The following is a 15,626-nucleotide window of genomic DNA, read 5'->3' as shown; positions in this document are numbered from 1 at the left end:
CGGCAATAGCGCGCGGTTAGGCAACAGAAGGCATCCGGGTGTGACGGTGCGTTTTCAATTTGATCATAGAAATATTATATCTTTGAGTGTGGGACTGCTGTTCGTTACAATATTGTGATATTGATAAATTCATTTGTACTTGTGTGTATATAGCTTGACTCACTTACTCACTGTTTAATTCTTATTGCCATCATCATCATCATCTCTATACTATATAGCGCCTACATTTGTTTTCATGTATATATTGTAGTCACGGCTGCCTGACTTTGACAGTCACTATGCTTTTCAATCCCTAGACCGTCAGTCACTGTGATCTGTTTCACAACTATTTTTTTTTCTCTCTATATATATACAAACTAGATAAAAAAGTAATATAAATTGTTTATATATAGAATTTGTTTTTCTTATATACATATTGAATTTTTTAACCAAAAGACTATTATTTTTCACGGGACATTAAATACTAAATAATATTTTAATTGTTGTTATTATTAATCTGTGGTTTCAATCAATTCAGGACAATGCAACATTCATGTTAATGACTTTTTTTTTTTTTTTTAACTCATTTTGTTACACTTTTTTTTTAGCTTTTGACCGCATAAATAATTTTTTATTTTGTCTATTTCAACATAATGAATAGATTAATTCGATGAGAAATTAATGTATATAAATTGATTATATTTAAGTGTATTTTAAAAAATATTAATACAGTCGAAATTTTAATAATTCTATCAAAATTCAATCGCTATCAACAGGCGCTTGATAAGATATAATTACCACTGAAAATAAAAATTTTGTCGGATGATCCATTAACAGGTTATCATTGTGACGAATATTAAGTAAACACGCACGCGATTTTCATATCTGATTTTTCGATGCCTCTGACGAGATATATAACGTCGAAAAAAAAATATTTTTTTTATAATTTAGAAAAAAAGTTAATTGAGTTGTGATTTGTGTGTCCAAAAAAAAAAAAAAAAAAGAAAAAAAAATGGAGCAAAAACTTACATGTAAGTAAACATCAGAGGCAAAGAAAAAAAAAATTATGAATAGAATCTCTTTTAACTCAGAGGGGCATGGTGACTGCGCAAAAAAAAAAAAATCTAAAAAAGTCAAACTGATGATGAAAAAAAAAAGGATGAGCCTGACGTTGTGTCATGGGTGCAACATTCCAAAAATAAAAAAAAAAAAAACTACGTGAAAAAAAAATAAAACATAAGTGATGATAAATGAAAAAAACTTGTCAGTATAACGAAAAAAATTCAAAAAAAAAAAAAAGTGAAAAAACACCCTTAAAATCATCTTAGAACAGATTAATAAAAACGAGCGGAAAAAAAAATTTTTTAAAAAGTATTACATATTAAGTATGGAGTAAAAAAAATAAGTCTATAAAAAAAAAAAAAAAATAGTGAGGGAAAAAAAGAGGAGAAGAATCGACGAGAGAATATACATGCCTATTTAATTACCCCTTCCATTTTTTTTTAACAACAAAGTTTGGATAAAACATGCGCACATACTCATTGCTGCTTTTTTTTATGTAGTATTGTGTATGTATGTGTCCCCTCTGCTGTATTTTTTATATCCATCTTTCCTTTTTTTTTCTCCTTTTTTTTTTTGTATACTTGGACGGAATGAGGCAAGGGAAAGCACGAGATAGACGAAGCTCGATTGATGCTGAGATGAAAATAGTTAGTGGTGGGAGATAAATCGAGTATTCGAGTGTTCCCGATGACGAACGAGGGACAACGATGTTTTCTCAGCGGGTGGGGATATAAATAGTGTGTATAAGAGTGAGATAAAAATATTATAAGCAACGCATGAGAGAGCATGAATTTAGAACAAGAGGGGATAAGACATGCTAGACACTCACTCGCGCGCTGCCACGGTGAGACCCTCACAGTCACGGCGCAAAACATTTTCAGTCGGCAAAAAGTAGCCAAGGGGTGAAGATTACCCCGCGCAAGCATTTCAAAAACACATTGACAATACGCTCAAATTCACGCCGCGGTTTACCACGTTTCTGCCATTTTTTTTTTTTTTTTTTTTCTTTCTTTTTATTATAATTTTTTTTTTTTTTTTGTGAAGCTTCAACTTTTTTTTTTTTTTTTTTTTGATATTCAATTTTTTTTTTTTTTTTCACCGCCCATGTGGCTGAATTCGTTTTTTTTTGTTTCTTCGACATTTACTAGTGGGTGTATAATTAATATTTATAATAAATAGTGACAGTGTTGTTTTAATGCAATTTAAATTAAAAAAAAAAATTCAATTGAACTTAATGACAATTGTTACATCAAAGTGTCTTTAAAATAAAATTATTTTGGAGTAAAAATAAACAAAAAAAAAAAAAAAAATTAAAAAACGATATGTACGTGTAACGACATTGATTCACTTATTTAGTTTAACGTGAGTCTGCGATATATTTTTATTCAAACATATACACATACCTATATAAACACACGCATTATCACATGTACCTATCATTGCATATTGTATGAGTTTATTATTATTATTATTATTTATAATATTTTTTTTTGGTTTATTTTGCGAACTTTTGTTTTGATTTGTGGCCTTGAGTTTTTGGTTTTTAAAATTTTTTTTTTATTTAATTTGAAAATTTGTGTGATATAATACCATGTGGTGGACTTGATTAAACCTCTGAGTTGCAGTATTTTTTTGAATTAGCGCGGGAACGCTCCGAATAGAAAAAAATTATTATACTCGTTAGAAATGTGCTGATAATTGTTATGTCAATAAATTGAATAAGCAAAAAAAAAAAAAGAATATATAAATAAACAAATAAAAGTAAATATTTAAAAAATAAAATAAACGGCCTCAAGCTGGTTTATTCGGGCTATACATACAGTACCAAAATGGAGGTACGCGGAATGGAGTATCGTCCAATTGTACCAACTGGTGTTGCACCAGCTGGCATGCCGGATTATCATGCGGCAATACCAGACTTAAGTCCACCCAGAAGTCAGGGATCATCGACTGGTGGTGCATCATCAATTGGTGACTATGCACCTCGTATGTATACACCACCAACACCACCAACACCACAGGAAGACGAGAAGGTAAACACTCAAAAAACAAAAAAAAAAATATCTGCAACGCATCACAAAAACAACAATATTAACAAACTTCTAGAGTTTAAATCATAATTATTATGTATATCAATTGACACGTGTCTTTTCAACAAAAAAAAATTAATATAATAATAATAATAATGAAAAACCAATTTAATAGCACATATTTGAGATAGATGTTAAGTGAATGAACAACTTTTTAATGATCATAAGAATATAAATAGGTATAAAAAACTTATTCCAAAGAGAGTCGTGTGTCCGAGGGATCAAAATTCAAAAGATATATAAATTGAGAGAAAATTCATCCCTTCTTTTTATATTTTTCTTGCCTATATATATTTATTTTTTATGTATATATATATAACAACACCTTTCAGCTCGTGTTTCTCATTCTTTGCGCGCAATTTTCCAGAAGTGTGACAGAAAGAAAAAAAAAAAAGTTATATATATAAAGAAGAAAAAGTATATATATTTTTTGTCAGACAATGAGGGTATAATCGGTAGCTAAATAAATGATACAATCGAACTTGTCAATACATAAAAAAGAGAATATAATAGAATAAAAAAAAAAGCAAAAAAAAAAAACTCTCCAATGTCCATGGAGGCGTGTATTGTCAACATAAATAGATAAGGTGAATGAAAATGAAAGAAATTGTAAAAATAAATCTCACTGTAATTCCATTTATGAGTCATTTGAAATTCTCATATTTTTTTTCATCATTTTAATATGTACTCCGAAACTTGACCCCCTCGAAAAAAAAACGTCTATTAATATCTTTAATTTTTTTTAAACAAGATTAAATAATATGTACTAATATAAAGTTCATAAAATATTTAAAAAATAAGAAAACAACATAATCAATTTAATTTTAATATATATTTTTGACTGAAAAATTAAATTTTTTAACTCTTTTAGAATTGAATTTTGTTTGGTCTGCATGCGTGTGTAAATTAATGTTTTACTGATGAGTAGATGAGTTAACATTTGAGGTATACCTATTATATTTTTGGATAAATAAAAAAAGTAAAAAAAAAAAAAAAAATAATAATTTATATATATAAAATGAAAAACACAACATTAAACCACCGCCGGTTTTCATTAAGAAATCGTTAGCGTCATCCACTGTTCTACTCATCAGCAGCATCAACGGCATTCAACTTCTGTTCGTTTCCCTCCTTTCTCTTTTTGCCTCTTTCTCATCCCTCTTATTTTGCTCTCACTATATACACCTGCACAAAATAAAAACCTCTTTTTATGACTCCACTGATTTTTTGATGTTTCCCTCCAATCATTCTCCACCACTATTTTTAAAACTCAGCTTTTTTTTTTCTTTTTTGATAAAATTATTACTCATTTTTTTTTTAAGTATATATTAATCTTGTAAAAAATTAATTTATCTGTGTGTGTGTGTGTGTATTGGCGTAATAACTCTATTGAAATAATATATTTTGATAATTTTTTTTTTTCTTTAAATATTTGTAAAACTTTATTATTTTTTTCAAGTAAAAATATTTTCTTTTTATTGAATTTATTAAATAATACTTTTTATATAAATATAAAAAAATAAATATATAAAAAATAATACGACGGATAAATAAAGGTAGACGATCAATTGCGACCATCGTCCACATCGAATTCGTTATAAACGCGTACGCATCTATCCCCGTTTGTGAGCGCAGATGGTTCCTCACTTTGATAATCCCGTGGCCCCGATCGTTCGTCGTTCTGTGTATATATATATATGGTCGCCTGGGCCCATGGAGGTGAATAAGGAGTGTAAGCTTTGCTTTTTTACTGAAGCCGACATTTCGGAGTAAATGAGGGCGCTGGAATCGAACTCGAACGACAGTGTCACGTGTATTATTTTACTTACTGTTTGTTTACTTTTTGTGTTGTTTGTAGTGCAAATACTGTTAATGTCAGATTTAATCTACTTTGATTACAAATATTTTACAATAAATGGATTGAATTTAACTAATTAATAGATTAATTGTTTTTTTAGAACTTGTGTGTTAAGTCTCTTTCTTTTGTCTGATTTATGTGTCTGAAAATTAATTTTATAACGTATTATCAAATAAAAGTAAGAATAACTGTACACTATAAGAGATCATATTTTATTCTGAACAAACAAAATTAATTCTATCCTGAAAATTATGTATGACATTTTATTGATTTATTTTTTTATTTAATCGCTAAAAGGGTGTAATTAAAACCACATTAAAATTAATACTTCGTTTCAATTCAAGAAATTATAAAAAGATTCTCAAGAAATGACATCTCTCTAACAATTTGAGTAGCTGTAAGATGTCCTTTAACTTTATCGAAAAATAAAAAATTAGAATTCAGTGGAAAATTTAATTAATAAAGTCATATCATATTAATAATTAAACTGCACCTGAATGGTGAAAAAAGGTAAACATAATTGTACAGGCTAGAGTGAATAAGAATATTTTGTTCTATCTCTCTTTTTGGTCAATGGTCGATGTCAGCGCTGCAGCTGGTAGTTTTTCGAACTGACTTACTCCGAAATTTAGGCTTCAGTGACAGCCTATGCTTTAACACAGTAAAAAATCAAAGCTTACACTCCTTATTCACCTCCATGCCTGGGCCACATCAATACACATATACATACAAATTTATATATATTTATACAGTATATAGATGTATAGAGAAAAAACGCCAAACTCTTATACTCTCGCTGACATAAAAAATGAAATGGAAACAAAAAAAACGTGAGACGGACGCTGAGCGTCCTGGCTAAAAAAAAAATCCTCCCCTAAGGCCGAGAACTCTCCCGGTTTATACACACACACACACACACACATACACATATATATAGTAACAAGGGGGATACTAGAATCTCACACCCCAATGACGAGTAGAATTGTGTGGTGGTCGATACACTGAATTTACTTGAAAATATTGTGAAGAAAATTGGAGTAAAAAAAAATATTAAATTTTCATTTATAAATAATATATAATTGCGTTTATTGTTAGTTAAAAAAAATATTGATGATGATTTAAAAATGTAAACATTAAGATTACTTTGCAAAAAAAAATTTAAAAAATTATATGAATTTTTTTAATGGTTTTTCGTAGAACAATATCAGAGTTACACCTAATTATTACTATACACTAAATTTATTATATTTCAATTCTTGATATAGTGGTAAATCTGAGCTACATATTTTTTTTTTTTTTTTTAGAAGTAACCGAGGTCTCACAAATCATTTACGACGGTTCGTAATTGTTACAGTCGAAAGCATTCTATCGTGTTATTTCGCGGAAAAACTCCAAAGAATATAATCCAACTCTTTTTTTTTTTTTTATTCGCAATTTGTTTTTCTCTGGTTATATTCACTTGAACTCTGACTGATGTTCAAATAATATTTGTAATTAATTTTTTTTCTTCAATCATTTTTAATGATTATCATTATTATTCTATATACTAATCGAGTTTTTTTTTTTTATACCTTCCTAATAATTGGTTGAATTTTTTTTTTATTGAAAATATAATAGTTATAATAACGTGTGTTTCATAATAATTTTGAAAAAGTCAAAATGGTGCATTCATCATAAAAATCCGACAACAAGGTATATAAAACGGGGGAGGTGTATTTTAAATGTGTGTGAAAAACTGGTTTTTCGTCGTTTCATTCACATGGAATAATGATGTGAAACACGATGATACTCTGTCATGATATAGTATTTTTGAAGAATCCACTCTCTGAATGTATATACCTGCCTTATTCTTTTGAAAATATATATACGTGTTTTAAAAATTTATATCTTGTGATGATCATTCTTCAAGTATTATTAATACAAACTTTGATGCCTTGAAAAAATTATTTTATTTGTTTCTTGATTTCTAAATTCAATTATTTTCTCTTTATATATACTTCTCAATTAATTTGTACAAATGTACTTTTGAAAGCAGTACTTGGTTAAATAATTGAATTGAATTATAAATATTTTTCAGTAGATTATAATTGAGTGTAAAAAAATAATCATCGGTAAGCTAGAAATGTTTCGAAAACAAACCTACCAACTTGACGGATCTATTTTTACTTTGAAAAACTATTCAATTTTGAGTTAAACAGTGAAATTGGCGGGAAAATTTACAGAGAAATAATTTAAAAACAACAGGATTATAATCCTTGTATATTTGCAAATGCCTAAATGAAAATTTGAAAAATATAAAATACAGTTTTAACTGACTCAAGTTGGTACTTCACGTTACTCGTCACTGAAAAAATAAAAACAAACTTTTTCCATCCTTTTTTGCTTTTACACTTTTAATAATTATAAAAACCCAAAAAATAGATGTTTTTTCTGATTTTACTAAAATCTATTTACGTCAATTACAATAAATTTTTTATTTTTTATAAAAACATTACTATACAGTTCTCCGTCGCGTGTGAGAAAAAAAATTATTTACTCTAATATTGAAAGTCAATATTGATCCACTTGTATTTGTACATGATAACATTGTTAAAAAAAAAAAAAAAAATGATATTCAAACATTTTCAATTTTTATATTTAACATAATAAATCTTAATATTTATTATAATAAATTTTATTTCAAGTTTTTCACCTGTCGTCTTTAGGCACTTTCTCTCCCTTGACTGACACGGGTACAAAAAACCCCTCAACTAGTCATATAGTTACAAAAGTCTACAAGGGAAAAACTTGATAGTTCAAGTTGGTGAATAGTGTCTATGCCTTTTTGAATAATAAATAGAAAAAAAAAAGAAGGCAAGATATATCTCGGCCTTGCTTCAAGACGTCCTCCAACCTCCCCATCATCAAAATAGTCCACGACACACGTTGTGCTTCGTGTGTTGCTGTTTCTCTTGCGCCACAATCGTGCAACAAAACCGCAAAAAGAGAATGGGACAAAGTATTTGTAGCGTGACAGTAGCACGCACCTTTAACACATATAATTTTATATATATAAATGATATATTTTTCATACATGTGCCGTTTTATCCACAATTTTTTGTTTCAATCGATTCGTAGACTTATGAAACATTTGAATATTGCAAGACAGAAAAATAAAAATTATTATTTAATTTTATCAGTGACTATTGAAAACGTGATGGCCACGCTCTCTTCTTCAGATGAATATATCTTTTTTTTATGATTTGATACAATAATTGAATGGGTTGTCAATGTTCCATTACTTCTTTAAACATTGAAAATACATAGTGGAGTAATATAAGAACTGATGATGATGATGATGATGGGATCGTTTGAATAGTACTTTAGGCAAACAAGCTAATGACGGATAGAACAAGAGCTAAATATATTGAAATATAATATATATATGCAGACGATGGAAGTAGTGAAGCTGTATGTGGATACTGCATAAAACTTTTGTGTACTGGGTGTTTGATGTTAAAAAATGATGAGAAGGCTACGCATAAGTGCTTTTTTTTTTTCCTTTTTTGAACCATCCTTATGTCAGCATGGTATTCAATAAGCTCTATAGAAAATTTCAAAGTATATAGTAAACATAGCTGTGAAATAAATATGAGGGGAAAAGAAATGCAAGGAAATCGTAATCTTGTGATTCTTATAGAAATTCAAAGAAGAAAAAAAAATACTTTTATAGACGATGGGGTGACGAGATCAGTCTTCAAAAAGTTGAGGCTTTTTCAATTCAATTATGATTCAACTATTGATTTTTTTTTTTTTTTTTTGATTTTTTATTTCTACTTTGTTTAGAAGATTGAAAATTAAAAAATTATTATTATTAATTCAAATAAAATTGTTGAAAAAATTTAAAAAAAAAAGTACAAAAATATTATTAAATTTTAATACTTTGCTAACAGTTTTTGATTAATTTTTTTTTTATTAAAATCAAAGTAAATATATAAAATTTATTATTATTTGAACGAAAACAATACCCGCTGAATTGTTTTTTTTTTAAATCCATTTATAAATTTGAATTTGGTAAATGTTGATGTACGATTTCACTGCAAATAGTCATATAAAAAAAGTAATTTGTTTTATATTTAATTATACAAATTGTTTATCAATATTACAACAAAAAAATTTAAAATTTTTTTTATTAAAAAATACTTAAAAATCACATTCAGTTGAAATAATTATTTTATTCAAAAAATATTATTTATTTTTATTGAAGAGAAGGATCATCGTTATTCAACTAAAAAATAAATTTATTTGTTCTTTTGTCAATCGTCAATTCATAACCCAACAGCACACATGATATTGACTAATCCACTTGGACTCATATTTTCAAATATTTCCAAATCCAACACCAAACAGATACCCCAAAAAATAGAAAAGAAACCAAAGAATATTTTGTTTCTAAATATACTCCTAATCTACAAACAAAATATAGGGAATTTTTCAAAATATTTTTACCGCGTCAAATACTCTATTTTATACAGGAAAAAAAAATACATATCTATCTTTTTTTTTTTAAATCTGTATTTATAATAAATTGTCGTAAACTTAATCTCTCAACGGTCTATAGAAAAAAAAAAACTACAATTGTAGTTTTCCATTTCAATATCCATCATCAAATAATTTTAACAAAAAATTTTCTTTCAATTTACTATTTTCTAAAATATTTTCCACAACAATGATAAAAATATTTAAAATTTTCTATTTAAAACGAGCATGGGCCTTGATATAATTACACCAAATTAACAATAACCGTTTACACAGGAAGAGGTGATTACTGGTTTCCTTTTTGTTTTTGTTTAAATTTTTTTTAATCTTTCGAAAGCAACGTTTTTTTTTTTTTTTTTATTTTCGCTGTTTTGTTTTGTCTAGCTTCTGGTTCATTAATGTCTTTATCGTCTGGAGCTTACCTCTCATCTAGCCTCTTGAAATTGACTCATTTTATAATCTGAAAATGACCATGACTCTTCTAGATTCTTTACGAAAGATTATTCTCAAGTAACGTCATTAAGGTCGAATATATATTTTAATGATATTCAACAACTTGTTGTTATTATTATTGCCAAATTATTTTGATTATTTAAATAAATAATTGACGCTTGTTTTAAAATATTTTAAGTCAATCACGTTTTGTATAACAAACCATGAATATAGCTGTGTTTAAATAAAAAATAAAAAAGTGTGGGCTGACGAAAAAAATTTAAAAAAAGCGTAAGAAGCGTTTTTTATTTTTTTTTTGTGTGCGTGTATATATATTTATAAATATAGATATATATATACGAACTTGAACTCATGAGAAGGACGTATTTCGAAAGGAGGAAATAAAAAATACATTTTTAATGTTCCCAAAGAGTAATTTTCGAAGCACAAGCTACATCATTATATATAGTCTTGAAATGTTGAATAAAATTTTCAAAAATTATCTGAATAAAATAAAAATCATCATCGCAGCGTTAAAAAAAAAAAAAATAAAATTACCGGTTTAAAACTAGCAAAAACATATTATTATAATTCTCAAGAATTTAAAAATATCTTGTGAAGATGATGAATTACTTTTATTTAGGATGGTTAATGATTACTTGACGAAATTACGCGATTCTTAGCTCAAAAAAAAAAGGAGAAAAAAGGAGTACCACATGACAAAATTATTTCATAATTTGTGATTGTTGTTTCTTTTTATATAAATGATTGTTTCAGCTGATAAAAAAAATATAAAACTGTTTGATTCATTAGTTTATTCGTTGGTTTAAAAAAATTCGTTGATTGAGTCGGTTATATATATAAAAGCAGCAAGTTACAAGTTATATATCTATGCGGTAGCTAAACTGAAAGGCACCAACTCAAGATCAAGCTAGTCAGTCAAATATATTATACACACATATGTGCCTTCAGGCAGTTAAAAAAAATAAAATAATATATATATATATATTATATGCGAGGTATGATAGACAAGGTCAGCCTGTCTCTCAATGTTAACTAACGCATAACATATGTAACTCGCGCGCAACAACTATATACCTCGACTAGTTTAGCTTTCAAAACCAGCATCAGTCTGCATACCTATACCCATAGAAAATAATAATCGATCATTAAAGTTATCTATTTATTTATTTGTCTAATAATTTATCTATCTTACTGTCTGTCGTTATTTTACCCGCATTGTAAAATATATTTTTAATATATCAAACCGACATCACTTTAATCTTCTATATAGTCCATAAAGTTAAATTTTAATTAAATAATTTTCAACACATTGCATAATAATATAGTATATGCAAACTTGACGTCATTGAATTTGGACATCAGTATGTCATCTTGACAATCTCAACTCTATTTATGCTATAGACTTGTTGTGTGTTATCGTTTACTCTGTTTTTTTTTTTTTTTTTGAAAATAAATAAATGTGCATGCCTTCATTACTCATTTAATATATGAATGAAAAAGAATAAAAATATACCATGATTAGCTAATTTTTCATCAACATGCTGTATGAAAAATAAAAAATAAATATACATATGAATCAATTGTTGTTTTACACATATAAAATATTAATTTTTGTATGTATATTTAAATTGTTACAGATATTTGGAAGTAAAGCAGATCTTCAATTACACACACAAATCCACATGAGGGAGGCTAAACCATATAAATGTACGCAATGTACAAAAGCATTTGCAAATTCTTCATATTTATCACAACATACAAGAATACATCTTGGTATTAAACCATATAGATGTGAAATATGTCAACGTAAATTTACTCAATTAAGTCATTTACAACAACACATTCGTACACATACAGGTGATAAACCATATAAATGTCGTCATCCTGGTTGTACAAAAGCATTCAGTCAACTAAGTAATCTTCAAAGTCACTCACGTTGTCATCAAACTGACAAACCATACAAGTGCAATTCATGCTACAAGTGTTTTTCAGATGAGCCAAGTTTACTTGAGCACATACCAAAACACAAAGAATCAAAACATTTAAAAACTCATATATGTCAATATTGTGGTAAAAGTTATACACAAGAAACATATTTAGCAAAACATATGCAAAAACATGCTGAAAGAACAGATAAAAGACCACCAATACTTGGTACTGGTTTAAGGCCATCAATACATGGTATGGCTGCACCAGGACATCATCAAGAACATCATTATTGGCCAAAAGTTAGTCCAGATTCAGTTATAAGTGAATTACATGAAAGACTACCACATCATCATACTGCAATTGCTGCTGCTGCTGAGTATCATCAAAATCAACAAAATAACGATAACAACATGTTACTATCAAGTCATGGAGGTGGTGGAGGAGGCGGTGGAGGTGGTGGTAGTGGAGTTAATGGAAGTAATGGAGGAGGAGGAGGAGGTAATAGTGTTCATCGACCTGGTGATAGTGGTGTTATTGAAAATGATTCAAGGCAACAAACACCACAACCACCACCTGGTAGTAATCATCATCCAAATAGCAGTTCAGCATTTACACCAATATCATCAATTTCAATAAATTCCATATCTTCAATGCACAATCCACTTAATCCATTAAATCATCTTCATTATCCTGGCAGTCATCATCCAGCATCTAGGCCATATTTATATGAAGCATTTAATACATCACAAAAATCATCACCAACATCATCGTCTGGTATTACACCTGGCACAACGACCAATCAGAATTCAACCTCATTTCCTAATCAATTGATTAGTTTACATCAAATTAGAAATTATCAACCAAATCTTAGTAATCTTGGTAATCTTGGTAATTTAGGTAATTTGAGTAATCTTGGTAATTTAAGTTCATCAATAGAAGGACACACGCTATTAGGTGGTCTCAAAGACAAACAATAAATCATTTTAAACAATATTTTTTAAAAAAGAAAAGAAAAAACTAAAAAAAAAAAAACTTGAAAATTCATTTTTACTTATTTAATTTTTCTTTTTGGAAAAAACTTCTTTTTTTTTAAAAAAAAAAAAAACAACAAATTTGACTCGTGCTATTATCATTATAAAATATATCAACTGTTTTTTTTTTTTTTTCAGTACAAAATTATTCTAGCTTTTGTGTCTGGTTGGTTTTTTTTAAAAAAATTCTTTTTAATCACGAAATCGTGGTGTTTTTTAATCAACCGTTCGAACTGTAAATTTATTTTTTTTTTTTTTCAACAAGACTCTTTTACCACAAGATTTGTTGGCAAAAAAAAATTTTAAAAAGTCCAAATATAGATTATTTTTTATTTTTCTTATATACAACACAAACAACAAGTACTTATTAAATATATTAAATTATTTTTTAATTTTGTGAAAATAAAATATAAAAAAAAAGAAAAAAAAAAAAAAAACAGAAATCAATTATATTATGTATAAAAAAAAAATAAATGCAGCACGTATAGTCATGAGGGCACAATACGAAAAAAATATTTTCTGTTTTGTTATTTAAAATGACGATAATATTGAAGACATTAAAAGGGGAGTATATAAGTAAATATTTGTTAAATGAATAGAATTTTGAGTGGAGATCAAGTCGACACGATGATTATAAAAATGAATAAAGTTTATCAAAACGTAAATCGAGAATAGTGGAAAAAAAAAAACGAGAGAAAGGAGAGAAATAAAAATTAAAAGAAAAATGTTGACTGCAAATGAAAAGTGGTATAAAAGACGTCTTTGTAAATAGTTATTGTATGTGTATATATGTATAACTGAGCATATATACATATATATTTATGAATATATAAATAAATATATATATTATTATTATTAATTAATTAATATTACTACAATTATTTGGTTAAGTGTGTAAGATGAAATTGAAATAAAGATGAACAAGTATGAAATAGACATTAAGAAAATTAACAAGATAGAAACAAAAAGAAAAAATAAATAAAAAAAAAGAAAAAAAAAGAACGGAGAACAAATTATTATTCTATATATAAATATATGTACCTTATCCGAAGGAAGTGAGATAGAAAAATTAATCGACGCTGTCCAGCAAAAATATAATATTCTCAATTATCTTTCGTGATTTGTTTTTTTTTTTTTCTTTCTTTTTTCATTTATTATATATACAATTCAAATTATGTACTTGAAAAGAGATAAATAAATAAAGATCATAGCTTACAATTCGATGAGAGTTATTATTCTCAAAAAAAAATTTATTAAATAACAAAATAGCAATAAAGTATGAAATATTATTATCGTTGAAAATTTATTAGTAATTGAAAAATAAATAATACAATTTTTCATGATAATTTGTCTCATCGAATTTGTGATCTTGATCATCTAACGCATTCTCAAGGAATAAATGTAGACAAATTTATTTAAAAAAAAATAATTCAATATAAACAATTTAAAAAAAAAAAAAAAACATTAATTGTTTTAGCAATGGGAATACGTTAGGATAGATTTTAATAAATAAATTTAAATTAAAAAAAAAATACATAAAATAACATAAAAAATAAAAATACATAAAAAATAATTTTAAAAAAAATTAAAAAACACTGTAGATAATTTCTTGTTACGGCGTGAGCTCACTCTGGGTGATTTCTATCCAGTTATTATTATTTTTTAATATTTCATAATTTTAAAAAAATTTATTTTTATCAAAAATAATAATTAATTTTTAATATTGTCAATTTTTTTTTAACCCTGGTCAACTTGTACCACAGTACAAAAATTATATTCAATGTCAATAAAAAAAAAAAAAATAAAAAATAAAATAGAAAATGTCTCGTTAATTATAATATATTATACAAAAAATAAAAAAAAAGAGTTTCAATCCCGGTGAGTTAGCTTTACACACAAATTTAATAATAAAATAAAAAATTATAAAAAAAAAAAATGAAATTTAGCAAAAGAGAATAAGTTTCTCGGTAGTTATCGCCCGGGGATTTTTTTTTAAATGTTCATCAGGCTCGCGCCTCACTTGTGCTCAAGTTGTTTAACTATTACTTTTGTTATTAAGAAACAAATAAATAAAATATCGATATTTTATCGTTATAACGAATTAATCGTAGTCGTCGAATGAAAAAAAAATAGGGAGTAAATAATATGGTGAAGAAAAATATCGCTCTTTTGGTTTCCTTTAACAATAATTTAATCAACATGCAATAAAATATTATAAAAAATATATTTAACTACTGTTTTCACTCTTACATTACGTAAACATCAAATTTTTATTATTTGCCCATGACAAATTGTATTTTTTTTTTTTTTCATTAGCAGTAAAGGGAACCGAGTGAAAGTTACTTCCATTTTTTTTTTTAATTTTTGCGATTTATGAATGAATTTTTCTTTTTAAATTATATCTTTATTTAAATAAAAATAAAAAAATTATAATTTTGTTACGGGAAACCAGGGACCTTGCGCTTTAATTGTGATTTTTTTCTGTATATCTTTAATTTCATTGATTATATTGCTATTATAATATTAATAATAATAATTATCATTTCGTTTAATAAACTATGCTGTTTAAAAAAATTTTAAATTATAATTTTGTCGTATTTGTTATTTATTCATCAATCAATTTTATTTCAGGCCAAAAAAATATACGACATATCATCGTTGATTTTTAAAAATGAAAAAAAAAAAAAAAAACTATTTTCAGTA

The 15,626-nt window shown here is 26.6% G+C and overlaps 1 protein-coding gene across 3 annotated transcripts in view; it reads left to right on the top strand.

The window, feature by feature from the left end:
• Positions 1-15,219, top strand: part of LOC122852144 (zinc finger protein rotund-like) — a 96,561-nt gene extending 81,342 nt beyond the window's left edge. For all 3 annotated transcript variants that reach the window (XM_044151763.1, XM_044151762.1, XM_044151761.1), the window contains exon 6: positions 11,601-15,219. In XM_044151763.1, the coding sequence (XP_044007698.1) occupies positions 11,601-12,869 (1,269 nt within the window). In that variant the 3' untranslated portion in view covers positions 12,870-15,219. The remainder of the gene's footprint in view (positions 1-11,600) is intronic.
• The last annotated feature ends 407 nt before the right edge of the window (positions 15,220-15,626 follow it).

This window comes from Aphidius gifuensis, linkage group LG3 (genome assembly GCF_014905175.1).
Source record: "Aphidius gifuensis isolate YNYX2018 linkage group LG3, ASM1490517v1, whole genome shotgun sequence".
In the NCBI taxonomy this organism is placed as follows: Eukaryota; Metazoa; Arthropoda; class Insecta; order Hymenoptera; family Braconidae; genus Aphidius; species Aphidius gifuensis.
Note: the sequence above shows the minus strand (reverse complement) of the source record. Positions and strands in the feature narration are given on the sequence as shown.